General features: G+C 39.0%; 2 protein-coding genes across 3 annotated transcripts; one reads left to right on the top strand and one right to left on the bottom strand.

Annotated features, from left to right (window-relative positions):
• Window positions 1–951: 951 nt before the first annotated feature.
• znf710a (zinc finger protein 710a) lies at window positions 952–9285 on the top strand. 2 transcript variants are annotated; one of them, XM_067390480.1, is made up of 5 exons: window positions 952–1045; window positions 3045–4610; window positions 5995–6186; window positions 6321–6495; window positions 7532–9285. In XM_067390480.1, exons 1-5 carry the CDS (start codon window positions 1001–1003, stop codon window positions 7693–7695), a joined length of 2142 nt encoding a protein of 713 aa, XP_067246581.1. In that variant the 5' UTR covers window positions 952–1000; the 3' UTR covers window positions 7696–9285. The 2 variants fall into 2 exon arrangements, with proteins under 2 accessions (XP_067246581.1, XP_067246582.1); XM_067390481.1 differs by having other exon boundaries at window positions 3045–4580.
• A 90-nt stretch (window positions 9286–9375) lies between these two features.
• idh2 (isocitrate dehydrogenase (NADP(+)) 2) lies at window positions 9376–26029 on the bottom strand. The gene is made up of 11 exons (XM_067390484.1): window positions 25821–26029; window positions 16704–16795; window positions 15238–15403; window positions 14701–14861; window positions 14465–14608; window positions 12865–13001; window positions 12508–12659; window positions 12095–12207; window positions 10134–10231; window positions 9906–9998; window positions 9376–9746 (listed from the first exon to the last, which is right to left on the bottom strand). The coding sequence occupies exons 1-11, from the start codon at window positions 25930–25932 to the stop codon at window positions 9662–9664; spliced, it is 1353 nt and encodes a 450-aa protein (XP_067246585.1). The 5' UTR covers window positions 25933–26029; the 3' UTR covers window positions 9376–9661.
• Window positions 26030–27884: the final 1855 nt, after the last annotated feature.

The raw sequence follows: 27884 nt of genomic DNA on the forward strand, positions 1-27884 counted from the left end.
TTCAGTCCCCCCACCCCCTCTCGAGCGCTCTCCCTCCCTCTTCTCTCTTTCTTTCTGTCTTTCTCTCTTTTCTTTGACCTCATCTTTTCTTATGCTTTGCTCTCCCTCCCCCAGTTCCTCTCTTCCTTCTTTTTTGCTGCATTCTCTTCTTCTCTCGCCCTCCCCCACCTCTTTTCTCTCTCTCTGTCGCTCTCTCTCTCTCTTTCTATTTCTCTCCCATTCACCCCCCTTCCCTTTTCTCTCTATACCTCTCTGTCTCAGTCCCCCTCCCTCTTCCTCTTATTCTCTCTCTCCCCCATGTCTGTCTCACTCCCTCCCTCTCTTTCCAAACTGCTTTTCTTTCTGCTTTTCTTTCTTTTGTCACTCATTTTTTTGTGCGCACTGGCTCTCAGACATCGCACAGGCGTCTTGCGGCTTAATTATTTGAGATGCGCAAATAAACAGACCTGTAGAACTCCTCCCGGAAAACATTTCAGCGTATCTCACTCACTGTCTGTCTTGACACCGACAGACACACCTCCAGTGATTAGAGATCACTCTCTCTCTCTCTCACTCTCTCTCTCTCTCTCTGTGTGTGTGTGTGCGCGCATGCCGGCTTGAAACGTGTTTGCTATCATCTCTAAAGCGAAGAGAGGACGTACATGTGCTGAGAAGTGAGCTTTTGTTAGTACGAGAGAAATATGTTTGTTGAAGGGTCACGCCGTATGGAGTGTGTGCGTGAGAAAGAGAGATAGTGAATGTGCGAGAGAGAGTGAAAGAGAAAGAAAGAAAGGAGAAAGAGATGGGGGAGTGCGAGGAAGGGAGGGCAGAGAGACGGAAAGAAAGAAAGAAAGAGAATGGAAGAAATAGGTTTGTGTGTGTATGTGTGTGAGAGAGGCAGGCACAGTCAGTTCTGATAACAGCAACAGTAGGAGGAGGATGAGCTTGGCTCCGCCCCCTCTGCCTCACGCAATTATAAATAGGAGCTGGTGTTTTTTGCTCCTCTCACTTCTCTTGAAGGATGAGGTCCCTGAAACATCTCAAACATCACACCAGGAGTAATGTGGTGAGTGCTCAACCCAAACATACACGCTGCCCGAAGCGGCTTGTGTTGATATATTGACTCGAACTGTTGGTTTATTGCTGCGTTAAAGTTTGTAACTCTGAACTGTGGAAATGAAATAACTTTTTTCTCTCTCACAGAATGTCATTTATACTTGAACCTTACTCTCTTTTTCAGTCTAGCCCTTGCGGTATATCTCTTTTGTTTTCTATCTCTCACACTCACAAACACACACAGCTTCATTCTATGCTAGTCTTTACACTAGCTAGCGTTTTTGTTTTTTATCTATTTTTATATTCACTTCAGCTCTCCTCATACAGTCACGGCTGCTATCTTGCCCGACTGGCTCTTTCATTTGTCTTTCTGTCTTAACACTCCTTCTCTTTCCTTTTCCCTTTCCTCATTCTTTCTTATTTCTCACCCTCTTCTTTTCTCTCTCTTTCTGTCTCCTTCTTAGTTTCAGTCTTTCACTCCCCACACCCCTCCTTCTCTCTTTATCTCTCTGTTGTACTCTCTCACTCACTCAGTTTCTCTTAGTCTCTCATCCCCCGCTGCCCCTCCCTCTCCCTCTTCTTTTCCTCTCACTCTTTCTTTATCTCTCTTTATCTTTCTTTCCTCACTCCCCTCCCTCACTCAGTCACTCAGTCTGTCTCTCATCCCCCAGTTCCCCTCCTTCCTCTCTCTTCCTTCTTTCAGTTGCTTCCTCAATCACCCTTTTTCTCTCACTCACTCACTCACTCTTTTTTTCTGTCTGTTTCTCCCTCCCTCTGTCTGACTGCTTTAAAAGCAGTAATTATAAATGACATGGTTATCAGGGCATCCAGGTTCCCCTTCTCATTTCTCGTTCTCTCCTCTCTCTCTATCTCTCATGCCCCCCCCCCCCCCCCCTCCCACTTCTCGTTTTCTTTCCTCTGTCTCTGCTTGTCTCTCTCTCTTTCTCGGTTTTACAGCTGTCAGTCTCTCCCTCCCTCTTTCCCTTGTGTATGCTTGTTTTTGCTTAAGCTTAAATCTGTATTTCATGGCTTTCTTTTTTCAGCAAAAATCAAGGTACCAGCTTGTTAGAGGTGATAATACACGTTAATGACTTTCTGAGCACACATACAATTACTTGTGTGAGCATGACAGTGATTTGAGCATTCTGGTAACCTAGAACACAGGTGTGGTAAAGTTATCCTAAACTAAGAGTTCAACCAAGTTCCCCTTAATTAATCCATATGTAAATAACATAATCATCAACCTCAAAGGAACAATTTTTCTCCTTAGTGCTGCAGCGAACTGAATCATGTTGGCTTCAGCAAATCTCTGAAGTCTGCAAATTGACTGGACTCACTTATGTTGCTGGTACTGCTAAAACTTCACTGTCCAGCTTTTTCATAGTCAGCAGTGGCAGTGCTTGACCTCGCAGGAAATGCTGTGGATAGTCCACGGATGTAGGCTTCCCGCTCGGACCCAGACACTCTTTGTGCTTCGCGTCCTTTTAAAGACTGTGAAGGAAGGAAGCATGGCGCTTAAACATGTCTGTCTTATCTAAAGAAATCTCTAGTGGACACAGGCAAGGCGTTGTCAGAATATGTCTCTTGCTTACTGCTGTAAATATAAATGTATTATATATAGTATAATTTTTATTTCTTTGATGAGAATGTTCACTATTTCAAAGATAAAAAAAAAAAGATCAGGTAGAGGAAAGATTTCAGAAAAACATTCCTGCCATGTTGCCAGAAATTGCCTGATCTGACTAAGCTGTCATTTAGCTCTAAAGCAAATCCTTAAACTCTATCCCAACAGCTTTTATTTGTTGCCCCGCATCAGTCAACTTCGTTGTTCTGACACTCATGTTGATGTGACGCTATTGCGCTGACTTGCCATGACAGTGTTGCCATGACAGCGTTAGCCAGACTTTGTTGCTACGAGTGTATTGTATTGACGCGTGCAATGACAGATGTATACACTGATTCTGATTTCATGAAATATTGCTAAGACCTGTTGTTCTCTCCATTGACAGGAAGAGCAGGAGGTTCCTCTGGTCCGCTGCTATTCTAAAGTGATGGAGCATGCGGTGGATGTCGGCACTCAGACTGACCCGGTGGTGGTCCTGTCCCTTGCCCAGGCTGCTGTGCTGGGCCTCATATCTCAGAACGAAATCTTCGGAGCCACAATTGCCCCAAACGGTTTCTACACAGGAGAGGGACGTGAAGGCCCTGCTCCCCCTGCAGAATCCATGGAGTATGAATATGCTGATCAGCTAATTGGAGCCAATGGAGACTATCTGTCCGAGCCTCACGGGGAGAACAGGAGAGCAGATGGGCTCTACGGAGCAGAGCGCAGGCGACCTGGGCCCCGCGGGAGGACCAAGAGGCCCTTGATTGAAGGAGAACCGGAGGAGTCCACGGAGAGGTCTCTGGACACATCGAGTGAGGTGAAAGGAGAGAGGCCTGAGTTCCCTAGCCCCTGTTATCTCTCAAATCCCCAGCAAACTGACAACGAGCCAGAAGTGTTGGACCTAGCACCTCAAAGAGTGCCAATGAAAGAAGAGCAGTGTAACAAAGGCTACCCTGAGTCCTCGAGGGAGCCAGCAAGCAAACAGATAGACTCTGAGACTCAGTCTCAAGGCCACCAAAGCCCTGTGGGGCATGGAAAGGCACTGGTGGAGTCCCCCCAGGAAGGACGGGGAAAGGAGGAACAACAAGAAGAAGAGGAGGAGGAAGTGGAGGAGAGAGCGCTCAACCTGAAAACTACAGAGGAGGATGTGAGCCCAGCAATGAGGCGCTACTATGAGTCCAGCGTGACGGCGTACGAGGCTGCTGAGATGGGCCTGCCGGGAGATTATGAGGAGGGCGGACAGGCCATGATGTGGGCGGAGGGTGAGAACTCCTTGGGTAGACGGATGCAGATCGACCGTCTAGATATCAACGTGCAAATCGATGAATCGTACTGCGTGGATGTGGGCGAAGGCCTGAAACGCTGGAAGTGTCGCATGTGTGAAAAGTCCTACACTTCGAAGTACAACTTGGTTACACACATCCTCGGTCACAATGGCATCAAGCCACATGAATGTCTGCACTGTGGAAAGCTCTTCAAGCAGCCCAGCCACCTTCAGACGCATCTGTTGACGCACCAGGGCACGCGGCCGCACAAGTGCACCGTCTGCAAGAAGGCCTTTACCCAGACCAGTCACCTTAAACGGCACATGTTGCAGCATAGCGACGTCAAGCCTTACAGCTGCCGCTTCTGCGGCCGAGGCTTTGCCTACCCCAGTGAGCTGCGTACTCACGAGACCAAGCACGAGAGCGGCCACTGTCACGTCTGCACACAGTGCGGCATGGAGTTCCCCACTCACGCCCACCTCAAGCGCCACCAGGTCAGCCACCAGGGCCCGACGACCTTTCAGTGCACCGAATGTCATAAGTCCTTCGCCTACCGTAGCCAACTCCAGAACCATCTGATGAAGCACCAGAACGTACGGCCTTATGTCTGCTCGGAGTGCGGCATGGAGTTTGTGCAGATCCACCACCTGAAGCAGCACATGCTTACACACAAGGTACTGACACAGCAGGCCCTCGAACACAAGGTACTTAAACCTCATTAGTTTTTGTAATCTTCCCGCAACCATCCTATTAGAATTGACTCGCCAGTGACTTTCAGATCCAGACCCCACCTACATTTCCAAACGCTACATATTCCCATAAATCCGTAGGTTATTGTGTCATCTTCAGCTGTGTCTTGGGTATTGCCGCAACAAGTTTCAGTGTAAATGGAGCTGTCTCTGTCAGTCCCTTCCAGCCATCCAACCCTGCCATTAACTCTGTCCCTTGCAATAGTATGGAGCTGTTTTGTTTTGTGTGTGCTTTGTGCAGTGAAGTGTGTCTCACATGCTGATACTTCCTCCTTTCATTTCTCACTCTCCATGAGTGTGATTCATCTCGTCATGACTGCAGTGTCAGTAAACAGAATGTGTCACAGGTCAGCAGGGTTATAAACAAAAAACACATCGGCAGTTAGTCACTTCTTCGGCGTATATATCAACAGTTGTCTAGTTTGGAATCTATTTTTAGATTTATTGCCATTAGAGATAACGACTGAATGAGAACACTGGGTGATTTCAGTTAGTTGGGTACACTGTATGGCCAAAAGTAAATGGACACCTGAATACTGCACCTGTATGTGCTTTATAATTGCCAATAATAGGGATGTTGGAACACGAATAAAGGATTAGTGAGATCAGGGGTGTTGGGTGATGTGGCCCAGTCAAAGTTGCCATTCCAGTTCATCCCAGCAGTTCAGTGGGGTTCAGATCTGAGTTTTGTGGCCAGTCAAGTTCTTCAGCATCAAACTCGGCGAACCACGATTTGTGCACAAGGACATTGGGACCATCCCTAAGCTATATCTCCACTAAACTAGTTCTCTAGAATTGTCTTCACTGAAATTAAGGGTCCAAACGCACTAATTAAATGCACTTATGGCCATGTAGTGTAGTTCTTCATAGCACATTCTGAAATGAAAAGAATGTTTCCATGTATGTTAGGACAGCAGTATTCCCTGGATACACTGGAAGTGTTCACTGAATAGTCAGATTGTTAAGGAAGGCGAATGTTTAACCCTCTTCATTTGTTAATGTTTTAGCTTGGTGGAGCATCAGCGCTCACACTGCAGTGTATACACGTCTATTTACCCTGCAGCATTGCGATAACAACAGTGAATGAAGTATGTGTGCGTGAATTTCTTGCTCTGTATTATGAATTCTAGTGAGCAAGCTAGACTGGCACCCTGCTGATGGATTCAGCTGCGCTTATGACAACTAACCACTTTTTCTCATTCAGCTGATGCCAGTGATAAATCATTTTTCCTCCTGCTCTCAGAAGTGAATTAAAAAATAATATATGGCTAATTATAAAAGTTACTTTTAAAGTGATTGAATCATATCTAAACATATTGCCATTGTCTTTCTCTCTCAGGGTATGAAAGAATACAAATGCGACGTGTGTTCTCGTGAGTTCACACTCTCTGCAAACCTGAAGCGACACATGCTGATTCACACCAGTGTGCGCCCTTTCCAGTGCCACGTCTGCTTCAAAACCTTTGTTCAGAAGCAGACGCTTAAAACGCACATGATTGTCCACTTGCCTGTGAAACCTTTTAAGTGCAAGGTGGGTATGAAGAACTCTTCCATGCACAGTATAACCCTGCTGGAGTCCTCCAGGCAGTCTATATTTTTCTACTTTATATGGCTGTGCATCAGACATAGACCTCTAATAGTTCCTGTATTTTTAATTTTTTGTAGGTGTGCGGGAAGTCCTTCAACAGAATGTATAACCTGCTGGGTCACATGCACCTTCATGCCGGTAGCAAACCCTTCAAGTGTCCTTACTGCACCAGCAAGTTCAATTTGAAGGGCAACTTAAGTCGACACATGAAGGTGAAACATGGAATCCTGGACACCTCAACTGAAGGGCAAGGTAACATGCAAATTATACCTCAAATTATATTTACTCGTGACTCTTGTGGTTCTCAATGTTATCGAAAATTAGAAACGACAGGACAGGTATAGCCTAGAGGTTTATAGAGTTGCTGGACTCCACCTGTCTGTGGGTTTATAGGGCGAAAGTTGAAAAAAGTAAATGCTAATGCTAGTTAAAGTTTGCTATCTAAAAGTACCAAGACTTGTGATATATATTTTACTGATTCAGAGATTTTTATCAGTGATTTAAAGGGTTAGTTCACCCAAAAATGAAATTTCTGTCATTACCCTCATGTCGTTTCACATCCGTAAGACCATTGTTCATCTTCAGACCACAAATTAAGATATTTTTGATAAAATCTGAGGGTTTTTTTCAACATAATTACCACATTCCAGGTCCAGAGAAGTAGTAAAGACATAGTTAAAATAGTCAACGTGACTACAGTGGTTCAACCTTAATGTTATGAAGTGACGAGAATACTTTTTTCGCACAAAAACAAAACAAAAATTATTTTGTCCCTCCCGTCATTCTCCTACGCAGTTGATGTTGTATTTTTGCGACAGTGCAGGCTTCCGTGGACTACGTCAGAATGCCGACTCTTTATTGGCCTTGTCCTGCGTCCGCATCACACGCATGCGTCGTGCTGCTCACGTGAACAGCGTCGGCCAATACCGAGTCGGCGTTCGGATGTCACTGTTGTATATATCTCTCGTATAGTCAAGTTGACTATTTTAGCGATGTCTGTACTATCTTTCTGGACCATTAAAGTTGGAATTACGTTGCTTTCTATAGGGAATAAAAAACCTCTTGGATTTCATCAAAAAATATCTTAATTTGTGTTCCAAAGATGAACGAAGGTCTTACGGGTGTGGAACGACATGAGGGTGAGTAATTAATGACTGAATTTTCATTTTTGGGTGAACTAACCCTTTAAATTCATGACATTATAAAGCATTGGTTAAACCCCTGAATTGACGTTGTGACAAAAAGAAGCGTCAAAGCTAATTATGCCAATCTCCATTTCCTTTCCCAGATGCTCTGCCTGATGCGGAGGGTCAGGAAGATTACGAGGAGGAGAGCTTTGATTACAGTGAGAGGGAAAATCTAGCCAGCAACAACGCACAAGATTTGGCAAAACTCGCCAAAATTAGCTACTACAACTACACCAAGGTTGCTGCTCGCTACAACACGACTTAAGCAACGGACTGAGACACTAAAATGTGGTTTGAGGGGGTGAAAAAGACTGCAATGATCATTTCTGTAGTACTCTTGGCTCTGATAGGAGCCAGTGAGGAAATAGCCATCATGAAGTGGATGTGCACTGGAGCCCATTTTGGGTCTGTGAAACAAAAGTGATAGCAGACTGAAGCTTCATTTTAACAATGTCATTTCACATTACGGACCATCCTGAAGAATAAAGGACTGTGTGTGTGTAAGTGCTGTTCTTTTTGAAACAAATGTTCCACTTTTTCCCTATCACAGAATGCAGTTTTTAAGAAGTATATAATTTCTGAGCTACATTCAATGGGGCAGTGGAATATGTAGATATAAGAAAGCACTTAATCTATACAGACAATCCACAGCTCATTTAAACGGATAAACCAATACTGCTGTTTTAGACCATTGATCTTGTTGCTGGTTTTACGGTCCAGCAAATTAGATACCACTTTATAGGAGTTAACCAAAGCTGACAAAGTGCAAATAGGTCTCATTACATGTTAACTTCCCCAGCATTTAGTTTAAGCATACTGTGACTTTTTGTTAAGGTTCTTCTCCAGCATTTTTCCAATGGGCATATGTTGTTTGTAGCTCATTGTGGATTGATTTGAGTTTGTGGAAAGGTTTTTCAGTGCCTATTTTTTTTTTTTTTTTTTTGGCATTTGATCACTGTATGGCCTTCTGGAGATTTTGTTTGTTTTAACATTATTGCAAATAGTATTTATTGTTCAATGTTTCTTGGCATTCACAAGTGTAAATACATTGCCAATGTTCCAGATGGGCAGAGTTTATTTCAAATTTAAAATATAGAAGCTAAGTCATGGGTTTAGTTATATTTGTGTGTAATTGCATTATTTACCCAAATGCATCGTTTGGTCCATCATCTCTAAAATACAAGAATCTTCCATCTTAATTATATATTTTCCCATCTTTATTTTGATGAATGTAATAATACTAAGATTTGTCCCTTTAAAGCGTTTAATATTTCACAGAGCCATGCATCAGCAAAAAATGTTTTTTTAGTTTGCAGTGTTATTTACTACTTGTGTTCTTGTACTACCAGCTAACTACGTGGGCTAAATTCATTTTACATTTTTTGGGTGTGGATTAGACTCCAAAAAAAAAAATCCAATTTAGCATCCATTTGACATAAAACCTTGTAACATTTACTGCATCTTTCACAAAGTCACCAATACTGGTTGAATTTTGAAGAGGATGCCCTAAAAACACTGGACAAAAATATTAACTGCCCTTGTGTGCGCAAGAGAGTGTCTCATCCATCATTCCTGCGCAGAGCTCAGGAGTGATGAACGACAGTCTGCCGACATGTGACAGGGCTCGAGACCCAGCAGAGACTGATTGGGGAAATTCACCATGTATTCTCCATCTAGCTCAGAAACTCAAAATGTTAATGTGAAAGATTTGGTGCATTTTTATTGTTTTAAATGGTTGTGTCCTTGCATTTTGGGCTGTTAGCAGGAGTTTTAGTTTTGTATAAGCTTTCAATTCTTCTGTTGCACACTTATGTGAATATGATGTTGATAAATGTCTGTTAAACGTTGTGCTCTGGACATTACTGTAAATTAATACATTTATTTACCTTTAAAACGTGTGGAGTGTGTGAATTGCGATAAACACCACAAGAACAGGAATCCAGGTGACCGATTTATTAGAGGGTTTCTCATGTGGCCCTTGATCTTTCTTTTTCTCCTATGGTATTATACAGTATCTGACATACAGTACTTCATCTTAAAAAAATAGACCCCTGGAGGTGCGGGAAGAGATGGGATCACCCATCAGCAGGATTCACTAACAGAACAGCTAGGAGGAACATCACTATGTTTTTATTATTCCTCCCTTCATACATTATGTGGTATTCATGACCTTTAAGTTAAAAATGAGGTACAAAAAGACACTCTCCACCGTGTCCGGGCCCCGTTGTCCTTCATTTGCCCAGTGCCTTGTCTAGGTTTGTCTTGATGGCATCCAAGAAGTCTGTGGTGTTGACGTAATGCTCGTTCAGCTTACAGCTGTGGTCACAGAAAGACAAATGTTAATAACGTATATAGCTAGAGCAAACATTACAATTGATGTCAGCAGTTTTATCATTAGGGCTAGTCATTTAATGGAGGTAACAGACATTACACTTTGATCATTTGTTATATGCTCTGAATAATTTGCTGACTTACTTGGCGAGACCGTGAATGCAGCCAGCCAGATCCTTGGTCATCACGCCGCTCTCCACGGTCTCAACGCACACCCGTTCTAGAGTCTGAGAGAACCTGCAAAGAAACCGGATAATGATGAACCGTTCCACTTCCTTTTAAACATTACCAGTATGACTGGAATGCTGCTACATCAAAGATAAAACTGCTAATCATTCAGTACAGATGATTGGCAGTAACAAATGAGCTTACTTGATCAGGTCTGGGTTTCCATCAAGTTTGCCACGGTGCTCCAGTCCTCTGGTCCAAGCAAAGATGCTGGCAATGGGGTTAGTGCTAGTTGGCCTACCCTGTGCAATAAAGATAAACTCAGTATTATGATACATTTTTATAATTCTTGATGGTAAATTCAGGGTTCTACATTGTAAGCATTTGACATGCAATTGCACATGTCATGAAAATAGGTAGAAAACAAGCACATGAAAATAGGTAGGTGTGAATATAATAAATATATGGGTGCGCCTCAACTGTAGCATACAAACGTATATAAAAAGAATTGTATGTGCGCCTCCTAGAAGATCATACATCAAGACCAAACGTTACATTATAGAATTGTTGCATTTATTTGATCAATAAATAAAAAGTAAAATTATTATTGTGGAATATTATTACAATTTAAAACGATTGTTTTCTATTTGAATACATGTTGAAATGTAATTTATTCTTGGGATGAAAAGCTGAATTTTCAGTAGCATTATTCCAGTCTTCAATGCATCACATGATCTGTCAGAAATCATTCTAATATGCTGATTTGGTGCTCCAGAAAGATTTATTACCATCAATGTTGAAAAGGGCTGTGCTGCCTTTTTTTTTTTGTTTGTTTTTTAAACAGGATTCTTTGATTAATTGAAGTTTTCACAGCATTAATTTGAAATAAGTTTTTTTTTTTTTTTTTTTTTTTGGTAACTGTCAATTTTAGGCAATTTAATGCATCCTTGATGAAAAAAAATGTTCAAAGTTCAAATGCTGATGTTGAAGGCAGCCGTTTTTTTCTCTCACCACAAGATGGCAGGAGGCATCTAAATTCAGTTGTGGAGCGTCCTGATTGCTTTTTTTTTTTTAATTACCCTTATTGGTTACACTTTTGATGGTCCACTTTAGACATTCTACTTACTATAAGTAACTTTGCAACTACATGTCAACTAACTCTCAGAGTACAAGTAGACTGTTAGTAGACTTAGGTTTTAGGTTTAGTAGAATAAGTTGACATGTAGTTGCAAAATTATTTATAGTCAGAAGAATGTCTGTTAGGGCAGCATCAAAATAACGTGTTAGTAGACATTAAGCAGACAGTCCACTAATACTCTAATGAGAGTTAGTTGACAAGCAGTTGTAAAGTGACTTATAAGGGGCTTTCACACCGAATAGTTCTAGGAACTCACTTATAGGAACTAGCCACGAGGATAGTTCCCCAAGAACTAATTTCTCCCCCGGGCCATGTTCCTGGTTGTATTCGCACTGGGAATAGGAACTGTGAAGCTGCTGACAGCAGCGTCTTTAAGTGCTCCATTTACAAACGCTAAACAGCGGTGGATGGAAGACGCCGTGATCATAGCTGTGTTTGTTGTGTGTCGTGGGTTTCATGATAAAGATGGAATGTAAATGCATAATTTACGTGGCTGAAAGAGCAAAAAGTGGGGCTAAGAGACTAAATTTCCTATGACAACTTTCAGTGTTATATACAATCGAGGCAGACAAAAGAACACAACTCTGCAGACAACAGGTAAATGCCGTTATCACTGTTTTCCATGTTTGTGAAGTAAATATGTTTACTGGTACTGTTGATTGGCATGCCAAAACCAAAAAACGTAAACTCACGTTACTGATAGTTCCTATAGTGCTGGTTTAGCTATAGTGATCTAAAGTAGGAGCTAATTTAGTTCCTTAAAAGGAGTTCCTACAACTAAAATCGTTCTGAAAATGTGAACATGGCAAAATCGGGGTACTTTAGCCAATAGTTCTAAGAACTATGAAAAGGTTCCTCCAGTGCGAAAGCCTCTATAGTTTGTAGAATGTCTAAAGTGGACCATCGAAATGAAGTTACCATATTATTTTATTCAACAACAAACTACTCTGAATATCCAGTGTCAAACCTATATCTGTATGCGGGATATGATAACGTAGCAAGACAAAAATAACTGAAATACACAAACCTTCTGGTGCTCACGGTAATGCCTGGTTACTGTGCCATGGGCGGCTTCGGCCTCAATGGTCTTTCCATCAGGACACACCAGCACTGAGGTCATCAGTCCCAGAGAGCCGAAACCTGTAGACAATTTTCAACATCCTTTAATCAGCTAAAAGGATCATTTCAAATATCCTTCATGAGCACTATGTGCCTTTATATAAAAGGCAGAAAAAGGAAAATCATGCTACCAATTTTTAGTCTTAAATATGATTATGTAATCTCTAGAGTCTAGAGCATGAATTGAAAGTCTCTAAGTGCTAAAACTATTTTTTTTTTTTTTTACTTAAAAATGGGCTAATTGGATGAACATGGGTACAACATGATAAAATAATAGAAAAGACTGAAATGTTTGAATGAATATTTTCCTATGATTTTTACCCTGAGCAAGGATGTCAGATTGTACATCTCCATCATAGTTCTTGCAGGCCCACACAAAGGCACCCGAAGACTTCAGCACCTGAGCCACCATGTCATCGATGAGTCTGTGCTCGTACCAGATCTTCAGCTTGTCAAACTCTGGCTTGTAGTTTCTGCCCATGGAAAAACAAAAAAAGATGCATCAAGATTTGCCATTGAAAATACTTTGGAAGAAAAGTATAGTTTCGCATGTCACCACTGTGACAGCATCTCAAAGCGCTAATCTCATAATTACACAGCAACACATGCTCGTAGAAAACACACTGTGGAAGTGTGTAAATAAAAAGCATGCCAAAGACACTGATAAATCCTGCTCACTTCTCAAAGATTTCCTGGAAAATGTCCTTGAATCTGCCATCGTAAGCTTTCAGGATGGTGTTCTTAGTGCTCATGTAGAGAGGCCATTTCTTCTGGATGGCATATTGGAAGCAGCTGTGAGCGAAGCCAGTGATGGACTGTTAGAGACGAAAGACAGAATGTCACACAAATGTTCCACTTTCACAATGGGGAATTCAGCTAGGATTTGGAAATGCTGGCTGTGTATTTCCAATTGGTGAAGAGAAAAAAAAAAGAAAAGAAAAAAACCTCACTTCAAATGTGAAGTGGAAATGGTGTAAAAAATCTATTTCAGCACCATCAATTGGTGGCCTGCATTGAACAGAGACTTCATTCAATCTTTTCTGAGGGGAAAAAAGAGCCCACCACCAGCACCACCTCTGGAGCTGCCTACAGGCAGACACCTCTTCTGTTGTAAACCCAAACAGACCATTCCCCTCACTACAAACAAAGACTTCAGGCCACCAGGGTTCACTGCAGGAACACGGGCTGAAGGAGGTCATCTATATCTAGACCTCATCCCTCCGGAGGTGTAAGTGCAGAAAATAACAGAATTTGAGTCAAAAAGGCCTTAATTATACAAACTGAGAATACACGAGACAGTCTAAAAATGTCTCTAATTTAAGGTGTTATTTTTACACCTTCAAGATAGATCACCAGAGTGCAAGCTCATTAACAAAGATATTTTTTCAAATTCATATATCCGTTTGCCAATTTTTTATTTCAGTGGAAAATAGGAAGGTCCCTGCAGATATGCTGTTTTGAGGTCACATTTGGATTCACTTCAATGCTATGAACATTTTAGCTCTGTTGGATGCTGTAATTCAGGAAGTGCAAAACTTAACCAATGAATTTCCATGTCTTTTCCAGTCATTTGTGATTACTGGATTTTTCAAATCAACTTGATTTGCACTCACAAAAAACTATTTCTAACTGATTGAGGAGTTTAATTTTTTTTTTTTTTTTGGTAAATTATTTCATACACAACACTTTTCAAAAGTTTGAGGTCAGTAAGATTTTGTATTGTTTTTGAAAGACTTCTCTTATGCTCACAGTGACTGGAGTATTTGATAATAAAATTTAATTAACAGTTTTCTGTTTCAATCATTTTAATCAATTCAACCATAATATGCTGAAACATTTCTTCTTATTATCAATGTTGAAAACAGTTGTGCTGATTAATATATTGTGGATTTTTATTTTTATTTTTTTCAGGATTCTTTTATGAATATAAATGTTCAAAACAATCGCATTTATTTGAAATAGAAATCTTTTACAGCATTATAAATGTCTTTACTGTCACTGTTATTAATATAATGTGTCCTTGCTGAATAAAAGTATTAATTTCCTAAAAATAATAATCTCAGTGACCAAACTTTTGAATGGAAGTATAGATATATTTATATTAAATTTACACTATTTTATTTCAGGAAAGCACCATTTAATACTTCCAGGATTTCCAAGAATGTGGGTATTAATTACATTTGGGGAGGAGGGGGTTGTTATTCTTTTTTTAACAGATTATGATATCTTGATTCTCCTTCAGTGTTTAAAAATGCATTATATGCATATGCTCACTGACCTCATCAGTGTTGTACATGCCCATTCCACAGCCACCACCAGGGAAATCGAACACCTCCCACTCCTTGGTTTTGCTTCCATCAGCTGGAGAGAAGACCATTTTGAATTTGCCTGGTTGGCTCACAACAAAGTCTGTTGCTTTGTACTGTAAAAGTAACAAGATGATTGCAGATCAGCAGGAATAAGAACAGAACATACTGGGGAAAAACAAAAAAAACAAAAAACAAATATCCAGACCTGGTCACCGTGGGCATGTCTGCCAATGGTGATGGGCTGTGTCCAGCCAGGAACAAGTCTGGGAATGTTCTTACAGATGATTGGCTCACGGAAGACAGTACCGCCCAGAATGTTCCTGATGGTTCCGTTGGGACTCTTCCACATTTTCTTCAGATTGAACTCTGCAAAGTGTAAGTGTAAATGATGACAAAGATTTACATAATGCACTTTGTGAAAATATGAAAACAGCATGGTTATTTTAGCAAAAGCAGTTGTACAAATCATAAGATGACCATTATGGATTTTTAAATTGTTATCTAGAAAGCTGATGATATCAATAGAGATTTCAATGATTATTTTAAATTAAATCTTTCATAGCATTTGCTCAATTCACAAAAATATGCTGGAAAAAAGTGATACAAACTTCAACTGTTAAATCAACTACATTATCAGCATCAGCATTTCAAAATGGCCCAATTGAACAGCATGGCTGATATATTGTTAAGTCATTACAACAATATAATCACACAGAGGAAGTGTTTCGGAGATGTGCTGTACCTTCGACCCTAGCTTCGTCGGGTGTAATGGTGGCGCATTTCACAGCAACATTGTATTTCTGGGTAGCTATAGCAGAGTCGATTGTGACTTGGTCATCAGTCTGGTCACGGTAAGGAAGACCCAGGTCATAGTACTTCAGCTCCACATCCACATTGGACAGAATGAGCTGGACACAAAAGTTTCATGTTAAATGTAAAAACAGTATCATTCTCACTAAACACAGATACATTTATTACAGTAAATCAAGTAATTTGACAATTTACCCATTTGTTTTTAGTCTCAAAGGTGATGTTTTTCTGGTTTTCTTTTTACAAAATACTTGCCCCTATCCAATCTCAAAGGGTTAGTTCACCCGAAAATGAAACTTGTCATTTATTACTCACCCTCATGTTGTTCCACACCCGTAAGACCTTCGTTCATCTTCGGAAAACAAATTAAGATATTTTTGATGAAATCCGAGAGGTATCCGACTCACCCATAGACAGCAATTTAACAAAACAAAAATAACTTTATTCAACAATATCCTCTCTTCTGTGTCATTCTCTAACGCGGTTTACGTTCATCCCCTCCAGGTTTAAAATTAAGGTTGAACCACTGCAGTAACGTATTTTAACAATGTCTTTAGTACCTTTCTGGACCTTGAAAGTGCTGGTTAAATTGCTGTCTATAGACGAGTCAGAAACCTCTCAGATTTTATCAAAAATATCTTAATTTGGGTTCCGAAGATGAACAAAGGTCTTACGGGTGTGGAAAAACATGAGGGTGAGTAATAAATGACAGAAGTTTCATTTTCGGGTGAACTAACCCTTTAATATTCAGTTTGACAATGCAGAAAATTCACACTTGAATTTTTAAAATTCTAACTGAACCTAAACAGAGAAGTTATTATAATCTTTGGATTAATGGCATTGTTTTGCTGGCTAATAAAAATGAGCCCATTCTGATTCTCCACAGAATTGTCAGAATAATTTCAGCGCATGGAGCGCCACCACCATCTGCCGTTTCTCTCGTGGAGGCAGACGGCCAGTCAGTGAGAATGACCCCAACACTGGCCCTGCCCCCTGCGTGACGCGGTCGTAATCTCCCGGTCTTTGCACGTAAATACTCACCCAGTAAGCCTATCACACTGTCTTTTTAAAAAAGGAGATCTGCATAACACGCCAATCACTCCTCCACTCTCTCCTCGTCTGTTTAATTCTCCCAAGAGACGCTGTCACATTCCCTTTCCAATTTCCGTCTCCTTTTGTCTTTCTACTCTTGTCTAACCCAATTTTCATTCTGTCTGTGCCTGTCTAGGCTTCTCAGTCTCCCGTTTCTCTCTTTCCTTTGCCCTCTACATCTTTCCCTCCCGCATTCTGTTTCTCTCTCGATGTGTGTGTGTGTCACAGATTTAAAAATAGACCAGACAGACATTGCTTCCCTCCCCCTCATTCTCTCACTCACTCACACGCTTGCCGTTTAAGCACCTTTTCTTTGATGAACTCCCAGATGATCCTGGTCATCTCATCTCCGTCCATCTCCACCACCGGCTGTGCCACCTTGATACGTTTATCGGCATCTGTCAAAAAAAACCCCAAAACAATCATTCTATGAGTCTGTTTTTCTTTCAGGCCTGAATAAGGCAGTCTTTCTTCCCACTCATGGGACAGACACCCAGAAAGTAGTGCTTCCTCAAGGAGGACGATAATAAAGACATATAAAGGAACATTCACTTTGTCGATGCATGTCACCAGTCACTGTACTTGTTGGATGCTAATAGGCGTTCCAAATTCTGGTTGCCCAAAAAAAGTTATGAACCTCATCATTACCACAAAAATGTCTTTTCATGTTGACACTGGATCAGCTTTTATACTGCTAAATGGGAGTATTCTAGAGGGGAAAGTCTTGTATATAAATCACACCCATGCAAAATGCATCATCAACACCTGCTCTATCACCGCAGCCATCTATCTGCACAGAGCGTGCAAATGCTGGGCTATCTGGGTCTACATACACTTTGTCTTACATGTAAAAACAGGGATATGCATTGCGTGCATCATCATTTTAATATTGTCCCTGTACATGATCAAAGACATATATAAAAATGGTGAAATTACAGCGCAAATGAGACTACAACACACACAGCTGCTCCCTAATCTAAACCACTTTTGTAATTTGAGGTTATTCTTCAGATCTGACCACATCATAAACTATTGTTCAAAAGTTTTAGATCAGTAAGATTTTTTTTTTTGTTCATCAAGGTTGCATTAAATTGACCGTGACAGACAAACATTTTCCATTAAAAAAAAAAAAAAAAAAAGATGCAGTCCTTTTGAGCTTTCCACTCAATTCTATGCAAGAATCCTGAAAAAATACATCACCATTTCCACAAAAAATAAGATTGAGCAGCATGATAATGATGATGATAATAATCAGAAATGTTTCTTGAGCACCAAATCAGCATATTAGAATGATTTCTGAAGGATCACAAAGACTGAAATAATTGCTGCTATAAAATTCAGCTTTGCCTTCACAGGAATAATATACAGTTTAAAATAGAAAACAGTAATTGTAAATTGTAATATTTCAAAATATTACTGCTTTACTGTATTTTTGATCAAACAAATGCAGCCTTGGTGAGAATAGACTTCTTTCAAAAGGTAAAAAAATATTTTATATAAACTCCAAACTTTTGAATGGCAGTGAAAACAAGAAAATAGCAACCTACTGTTGACTTATTTATATTTAGATATGCAACACAGTTTGCACTTTGGTTTCATTATACTTCCTGCTAGGGTTTGACAGTACAACTGTATACACCATCTCAACTCAAGTGTTAAAAAAAAAAAAAAAAAAGCCATTGGCACATTGTTATTTCACATATGCAATGCCCTCTAAGGCATAATGACCCTGATAATGAATAATATCAGCATAAACCCTCATCATTTCTTCGCATAAATCCATTGAAGTATCTTGTAATTATCAATAAGAGTAGCAATAATGATTTTCATCTTGATTACACAATAATGGCAATATAAATGACAGCCAGGCATGGCCCTTTGGCAGCTGTAATGACTGATTACTGGATTAAACTGGCCCAGGTTTCATTTTTAAAGATTACTGGGTCAGTGCACCTTTATTGCTTTACCGGCTGATTGCCAATTAACCCTCTGGGGTCTGAGGATTTTCGAAGCCCTGGAGAAGTTTAGACATGCCCTGACATTTGTGCTTTTTTCCAGTTGTTCATTAACATATTAATGAAAAAGTGTCTTTACACTGTATTCAGCACAAACTAGGCTACAATAATATGTGAGGAACATGTTTGTATGTTTGTGTTTTTGAACACACGTATATGGACACGTTTATGCGTGATTACTGAAAAAACAAAAAAAAGTCACTGAAATAAAGCCAAAAAATATATATTAAATCTGTGTTGACAAGACTTCTGGGTATTGGAGGTATTTAGACTAGAGTTTTTGCTTCAAAAATATGTTAAAATGATCCTGCCTACTTGTTCATATAAAAACAATATATTGATTTAGTTTTTGTAAGACACTTTTTGTCAAGAAACACAGTATGCGTGGAGGCGAGAATCATCATGAATAATAGGCCATTTACACCTGAGTAGACAAAAGAATCGCATAATGAGTTGTAATCTGCATATTAATGAGGCCTTTCAGTCAGGTAGGCTGTGAAAAATCCCTCTGTAATCATGTCTCAAGCTCATCATGGTGTATGTCAAACATACAGAAAAAACAGCAATACTGTGAATTATTATTACAATTTAAAATAATTGTATTCTATTATATACTTTAAAATATAATGTATTTCTGTGATGCAAAGTGTCTGAATAATTATGTTACATCTATGGTATTTCATATAGCCTTTTAGCTTAAAAGCATGCACATTTGGAGAAATATTGATGGATTCTCATGTTTGTCAATTTTCTATACAGAGGAGTAATATTTATTCAATATTTATTGTCATCACTATGAGCGCTGGTGTTTTCAATTCATACTTGCAGCCGGAGGGCGTTCTGTGCACCTTTAGTCCACAAATTAAATAAGAAAAGGTCATGTGACATTTCAGGAACTAACAGGCTTCCAGAGATCACTTTAACAAACAGATAAACACTTTTCAAGACAATAAATACACGATTGAGACGATTTATACATGTATTGCCTCAGAATTTGCGTCTGAATAGCACTCCCTCCGTGGGCATGGCCGCATTAGCGGATAATGAGCTGAATCACAGACTTCTGACATGTGTCTCTTTTCATACAGATTACATAAACAGAATATTTGTTTTCGATTTGACTTACACAATTTAAAACCTGACATTTCAATGTTTCTTTAGACATAAGTCTATTTTTTTTTTTATTAGTATTCACTAAGTTACAGTTCATTTTCTGAGAACTATCAGATTGGACTTTGTTCAGAGGGAGTGGACAGATCACGCATCATGTTAGTTTTATTTATTTTACAAAAAGCACAACATTTTGTTTTTACTCTGAGTGTACACAAATAAAAAGATATTCCACAGATTAAAATGGTGTATAACTCTTAATTGTATGTGCAACATTGATGGCGTATTTTGAGTCTCTTTCACACTGATAAGAAAAAAACTGAGGTGACCGCCGACCCGAGGGGGGGTTAAGTTTAATAGACAACAGACCAATTAGAACACAGTTTAGAGATGCTTTAAATAGTTCTAGAACTTTTCTCTTTTCTGAATTAGTTTTTATTATTATTATTATTATTATTTAATAAAATGTTTTATTTTAGTCTGCATTGGCCACAGTCATCACAATTTGATAAGGATTTTTGCTGATATAGTTCAACCCCACTTTGCCCAGGATGTTTTAAAACTTTGAGGTGAGGGAATTCTAAAACAAATTTACTTTATAATGACAATAAAATGTTGTGATATAAGATTACTCATAACACCACTCCCACTTGCTGCTACAAGGACCAACTTGCAGCAATTTCAAGAACTTATAGTCTTCCTTGAGTGTTTCAAGCACCTTTTCATGCCACTGCTTCCCACTAAAGCGATCAAGTAGAGGTCATCTCACTCTCCACCTCTCTCAGTGGGGACAAAGTAGAGGAAGGAGGGGGAGTCACGAAGAGAATCAAGTGACTTTATTCCACTTGCCAAGTTCCTGCCCCTGCTACAGAACCACTCCATCTAAATAGTCATCAAAATCAGTAAAAGAGTTCATTAAAGACAAAATGCTGTCAATAAAACTTGGCCATAATGACCTTTATAAGCACTGTGGGTAATACATTTACTAGAATCCACTGATGTAACAATTTATAAACTACATCCTCATTGCATTTCAGTAGCCACAGGTCAGGTCCTTCAAGTCAGATCAGATACTGTGAATATTTAAATTGCAGAATGGCATATAAATTCACATTCGTCAAATGTTTTTAAATATTTTAATGCAATGTACCAACTCAAAAGTCTTATATAAAAGAAATGGGGATCATTTCTTTGGTTGGGCCATTTCATGTCTGCAAATCCAAGGTATCACAGGTCAAAAACAACACCAACAAGTTAAAGAAGGGACAGAAAAATCCATCAGATAGAGTTACCGCTCAGCACAGCTGTGTCAACCAAAACTGCATTATGGGTAAGGCCTTTCGCTTGAAACCTGACTGGGTTCATAATCAGAAATTACATAAACAGGGAATCCTGGGGTAAAGAATCCTCTCACTAGTCATGAGCGCTGGGGACAGCATGCTAAAGGGGGAGGAGGAGTATATGGGCAGGGTTATGTAAGCATGCTTCAATACCCTGTTTCTATCAACACTGCAGCCATCTGCACAGGGCATGAATCCTTCCATGAATTATACATTTATGCTGAGCTAAGATACAAGCTAATGTGCCATGATGGACTGCGGAAATACTCACGTTTCCATCCATTGAGAAAAAGAATCTGCAAAAATATCACAATGTCAAACAAGGACTTGTGATCTAGAATCCAATGGCCTTCAAAAACAATTTAGTTTTTTACTTCAAAAAGTTATTCTTACTGCAAATTGTATGCAATCAAACAACATACTTCACATGCAGTGAGCATAAGGCACATAGCCACTTTACTCCTACACTACTGCACAACAGACGATACTCTGGCATTTACTGCACTAGAATTCAGTTGATGCCGTCACCTATTTTAAGAACCTTTTAAACACAATAGTGGGTTCTACACAACTATTTCTCGTTTAACCTAAATTAAAAGGTACACTATGTAACACTGTGTTTTTGTCTTTCCCTGATTCACAATGGTAAGCCTATTATAAAATGTTTATATTTTCGACCTTATTCATGTTTTTGCAGGAAATTGCATGCATACATCACTTGTCTATGCGAGTCGCATCATATCTGTAAATGGAGAAAAGTTGCTCCAGCTACTTTGAACGTGTATGGTGTGGGAGTGGCATAGGTTAGATGTCATAGTGAGCGAGAAAGGTTTTTATTACTCAACATGTGAGTAAGGTATTTTATTGAACAGATAAACTGCTATATGTAGCTCTCTAACAGAGTTTATTGTTAAGCATTATCTATTGTGAAGTCATTTTTATTATGGTTGTTGTGCTGGAATTTATTTTCAAAGAAATACAATGTCTATTTAACTTAGGTTAAGCAAGAGTTTCGATTAAAGATACAGGAAAGTCTTCAGCTAGTCAGCTTGAGATCCTTTCCAATCTAAACTGGTTACATCTCTTAAACCTAGTAGTGAATGATTTATGAGCAGCAGGATAATCTTATTTGTGAGAAAGTACCATATTCATCTGCAGTCATGGAACACAACCAAAACATTGGGTCTCGTTTACTAAGCATGTGTACGCACAAATTTTAAGACATCAAAAATTTCGTACTAAAATCATTCTAAATTTGTGACAAAATATAGGAACAATTGAAAGCACTCCTACGTAAAAAGAAAGCACTTAGCCTACTCTGTACGGCCTTATAATCATGTTCTATAAATATGAAATTTCATCCTAACAAGACTATAATTATATTAAAGTAAGTTAAATTAATTGTATTAGAGGAAAGCCCTTATATGGACATGGTTTGGGCGTGTTTTATGCAAATGACTAACCTCGGGCACACGGACACTCATTTAGAATACTCCAAATTCACTAAAATAAGATCGAACAAATTCATGTGCGTATTCATGTTGTGAATTCTCATGTGCGTAAAAATATGAAATAATCCAAGCAATTATTAGTGAATGAGACCCAATAAATGTTTTTTAACAGCTAGAGGGCCAAAAGTTACATAGGGCACCTTTAAGTTTATTTTTGGAAGTATTTGTTCAAGTTTGGGGTTAGTAATGTTTTTGAAAGTCTCTTATGCTCACTAATGATGCATTTATGTGACCAAGAATACATTTCCAGTCTTCAGTGACAAATAATCCTTCAGAGATTTTTCTAAACTGTAGGGATGCACAGATATGAAAATTTTGTCCGATGTGAACATTTTTTATATTTGAAAGCCGATAACCAATATATTGGCCGGTAAATCTAAATCCACATTTTTGTATAATTTAAGAGCCTGATTACAAATACAAAAGTTTCACTATTAAAAGCCATGTCCCAAGCACATAATTATAATATCCTCATTATAATTTTATGTAGCCTATATGAAAGACATGTTGCAATTAACTGTATATTCATTTTTGAAGTGACTTCATATTTCAAGCAATTCAAAACCATCATGGTGAACAGTGCGCATCTGAAGTGTCTCAGCTGAAGGAAATAATCCATTATCAGCTTTGATAAATTGGGCAAATGTTCTTATTGGGCCAATAATGATAACATTAAAAATTAACATATCAGCCGATACCAATATGGTGGCCGATACATTGTGCATACCTACTGTACTGATGTGGTGCTCAAGAAACATTTTTCTTATTATCAATGTTAAAACAGTTGTGCTGATTAATATTTAATACTTGTCAGGAATCTTTGAAATAAAGTTCAAAAAGAACAGCATTTATTTGAAATACATATCTTTTGTAACATTATAAATGTCTTTACTGTCACTTCTGATCAATTTAGTGCATCCTTGATAAATAAAAGTATTAAAAATGTATAATTTGGTTACATATTCTACACCATGTTTCCAAGAGCCATAGTATTTCATTTCTGTGCCTGCCATCAACTCTGAATGGAATTAATCAAACTTTCATCAATTACTTGAGTGCAATTAATCCAAAGTGACTTATTTGCCATTCAGTAACTTTTTGAACCTTATCATTTACATTGCTATATTTATTACCATATTTATATAAACAACCTTAAGGTATAACGCATTTCCATGTCAACTGTGTCAATGCAACATTAAATAAAAAGTTTACCCCAAAATTTTAATTGTCATTTACAAACTCTCAAATCATTCCAAATAACAATGAGAATAAAATGACAGAATGTGTGCAAACTATTCCTTTAAACGTTATAACTACGAAAGGAAAAGGCCGTCAACCCACGTGTATCTAAGTCTCTACACAAAGCATGTGGTCAGGCTATCATATACCAGGCAATCATTCTCACATGATGACCCTTTGATTTTCAGTTGTCAAGGACATGTGCAAACACTGTACACTTGTGCTCCACACTAGAAGGTCAGTAGTTAAAAAATTCATGAGGTGAGCATGTTCACATGGAGTCCTCGCAAATCATTCAAGCAAATGTTCTTACACTCTTCCCTACGGACAACCTTCAAAAGTAGCTCAAGAGTGACACAGAGAAAAAGTGTCTGAAATTAGCAATTTCATGAAGATGCTGCACCATGGAGAAACTAAAATTAAAATTAGTGAAATAACCAACCAGCTGGGTTGACAACAGCAGCTCAGCTGCTTCTCTAAATAGCGGAAGACAACGCAATACTTAAGTACAATTTTTTTAATCCAAAGAATATATCATAAAAAAGGAAATATATATATATATATATTTATATTTTCAGGAAATTATACACAAGGAAATTATATTCATAGCCTAAATTTATATTTAAGTTTAGAAAAAGATTTATAAATGAGTATCGCGGGCTTCTCAGCTCTCATTACAACTCATAAAACATCTTGGCAAAAGTCATATCCAACCTTGTGACTTTAATGAGAGAGAACATGCAATTGCGCTTGGCATTGTGCCAGAACTTAAGTCAAAATGAGATGCAAGACGATTTCTTGATACATGAACACAACGTATTGCATATGGCTGACACTTCACCTATATTAGAAGCTCACTGAAAGACCCATAATAATCCCAAACCGCCTTAGGGAACGAGGCATACCAACAAAACCGTTCAGAGCCAAAGCATCACATCTCCTAATAAACTTCTCAATGCAGTTTAATGTGGCACACCTCAAGTGCAAAAGCTTGGTTATATCATTACATTTATTCATTCAGATGTCATGCATGAGTAACGTTACTGCTGCTAATTAGGACTAACCTATTCAGGGTAAAGTGTAAAGGTGACCTGGAGGACATGAGGGCTGGTGTATGCCAAGTAAACCTCTAACATTTGGACAATCCTCCATGACAACTGATTACAGAAGGACAGTTACCAGTAACACTAATTCATTCAGTTGTGCTTGAAGTTGTGCCCTTCAGTCCTCCCATGTTTTAAAGTAACAACCTGAACCGCATGTTTCACAAGATAACCAGTAATCTATCAGTACAGTAAGTCTTCACGATAGTTCAGTTGCAGCATCAAACAGTACATTTAATTCAATGCATCCTCCATATCAAATAAAACTAGGGTGAAAATAATGTGATACAGTGTAATAGTCAAAAATATGACGTTTCTTAAAACAGATAATGTGCATGTCGATCATTTACACCTTCACTTCATGGTCAGCACTCAGTCTTTAGTAAAATACGACGCAACTTACTGACCAGGCCGACTGACCTTGAAATGATTCACATTGCAGCACAAGCAAAACACTGACAAAGCCCTAAATGAACACTTAACGTTAATCGGTGTTATAAATCATAAAGCAGTTCGATTAAATGTCTACATCATTTACAGCAGTATTTTAGGCGCAATTGGTTTCATAAGTCATCCCGCTGCCTGTGTGTGTGTGTGTGTGTGTACGTTAAACCATTTGGGAGATTAAAAAAAAAAAGCTCACAGCCAAACGACTCTCTTACGACGCCGTCAAATTGTTTAAACACTCAATGATGTGTATAAAGTCGGATTAGCCTTTTAGAAACGGTCTCTTAGGCACAACTGATTAAATGAAACTAAACTATCGTATTATGTTTATTTTCTATAAAAGGAATCCAACAAGCGAACAAAGGAGCGCGAGCACGGCGCGCGACTTCTGCCTATACGGCCGCGCGATTCCCGCTGCACGTACAACGTCACCGCGAAATAACGTTCAGCTGTGAAGCCGCGAAGAGATGGAAAATTTGCAAGCTGGCGGATTGAAAGAAATACAAGAGCCGGCGTCTTTCGATACAAGTGTCAGGTATGTGGCAGGAGTGTTAGGATATTAAAAATTTAAAGCCCATCGTCTCAGATAAGCATTAAGCGCCGGTTAATGCGGCTTTACTGACATATCTACAGACAATTCTGAAAGTGGAAAACTCACAGTTCCTCTGTTGCAAACTCTGGCAAGAAGCTGGAGCAAGAACGGCGGGGTTTTTTGATAGAGTGGCCGCGGACCTAGTGAGAGAGCTGAGGACCTTCAAGTAACCTGCCATATTTTTTTTTTTTTTTCTAGCCGAAAACACTAGAGGTTGCTGCCCGACTTCACTCCGGTCGAAGGAAGGGTCGAATGAATCGGAGCAAACGGCAATAAACGTAGCTCTTCTCCGCCTCCGTGTCAGGGCCGACGTCACTGTTACATGAGGTCAGGACTGAAAAGCAGCGGAGTGGTGAATGGCCAATCATATTTGAATACGCAGCTCATCGATGTTCCATCTGGTGACTTTTGATAACGCGCAGTTTGCACGTTCTGTTTCGTTTTGAGTTAACCCTTCACAGGCATCCGGAGTTATTTCCGATTGTGTTCTCTTGGGGAATGTCCTCATTTGCATTTATCTTTTTTACAAATATAATTTTTAGAAGATTTTTCGGTGAACATCAAAACACATTGATGGCGCTTTTATTTGTGTTATTTGGTATAAGACTGTCTTAACAGGCAGATAACCTCTTCACATTCCGTTGTCTGGTTGCTGAGCAGCTCCGCTAATTTTAGCTGGGTTGTGTTACCATACTGGGTGAAAGAATGGGAGGTGCGTAGTGCGCATGCGCCGTAGAGCTTCTGCAGGTCACTTCAAGGTGCCAAAAAGCTCGAGTGTCTGTTTTTGAAGGCTGAGGAGTTGTTGACAAAATACACATTTTATGTTCTGTCTCACAAAATTCACAACATTGTGTTATAGGTAACTTTAGTTTTTGTTAATGTACCGTATAATTAAATATGGAGTTAATTTATGCATGTAAGGAATTAGTTAACTTTCAAATTAAAATTTCCTGATAATTTACTCACCCCCATGTCCCATGTCATCCAAGATGTTTGTGTCTTTCTTTCTTCAGTCGAAAAGAAATTAAGGTTTTTGATGAAAACATTCCAGGATTTTTCTCCATATAGTGGACTTCAATGGAGCCCAAACGGTTGAAGGTCAAAATTACAGTTTACAGCATCCCAGACAAGAAATAAGGGTCTTATCTAGAGAAACCATCGCTCATTTTCGAAAAAAATAAAATAAAAAATGTTATACATTTTAACCATAATTGCTCATCTTGAATTAGCTCTCTTCTTCTTCTCTATTTGATTTCCAGCTGTGTAGATGCTGCTAAGTGTATTACTGCCCTCCACAGGTCAAAGTTTGAACTAAATTGTCATATACAAAATGCTAGTGCAAGTATATAACAATTAGTTCAAACTTTAACCTGAGGAGGGCAGCATTACACTTAGCAGTGTCTACACTGCCGGAATTCAAATAGAGACGAAGAAGAAGAGAGCTAGTTCAAGATGAGCATTTATGGTTAAAACATATACAATTTTAATTTTATTTTTTTAGAAAATGAGCGATTATTTCTCGTCTGGGATTGTGTAGAACGCTTTGAAGCTGCACTGAAACTGTAATTTTGACCTTCAACCGTTTGGGCTCCATTGAAGTCCACTATATGGAGAAAAATCCTGGAATGTTTTCATCAAAAACCTTAATTTCTTTTCGACTGAAGAAAGAAGACATGAACATCTTGGATGACATGGGGTTGAGTAAATTATCAGGAATATTTTAATTTGAAAGTGAACTAATCCTTTAAGGAATTTCCTCACAATTCAATCGTCCCAGCTTTGGCAATCTAGGCCAATTCAAATTTAAATTCCTGAAATGCTTCACGTGAAGGAAACAGACTGATGTCAGTGACCTTTTCTGTTTATGTCTGTATTGTTGTCATGTTAGTCTAGGCTGTCTTTCTTAAATTCAATGTGCAAATATTGCTCCACTGACCTACATGTCAATATGACCTCTGTTATCATTCAGAGGTCTGAAACATGTAGTTCACAGTGAACTGTTTACTCTACAGTGTTTGTCTGCTTACAGTAGTCAACTCTGCATAGGTCAAAGATGAAAAAAATGTAATTATTTTCACAGCTGGATCTAGTTCACCAAAACTGAATTACTGCTGCGTACTTATAATTAAT

The sequence above is a fragment of the Chanodichthys erythropterus genome, chromosome 7 (assembly GCF_024489055.1).
Source record: "Chanodichthys erythropterus isolate Z2021 chromosome 7, ASM2448905v1, whole genome shotgun sequence".
Lineage (NCBI taxonomy): Eukaryota > Metazoa > Chordata > Actinopteri > Cypriniformes > Xenocyprididae > Chanodichthys > Chanodichthys erythropterus.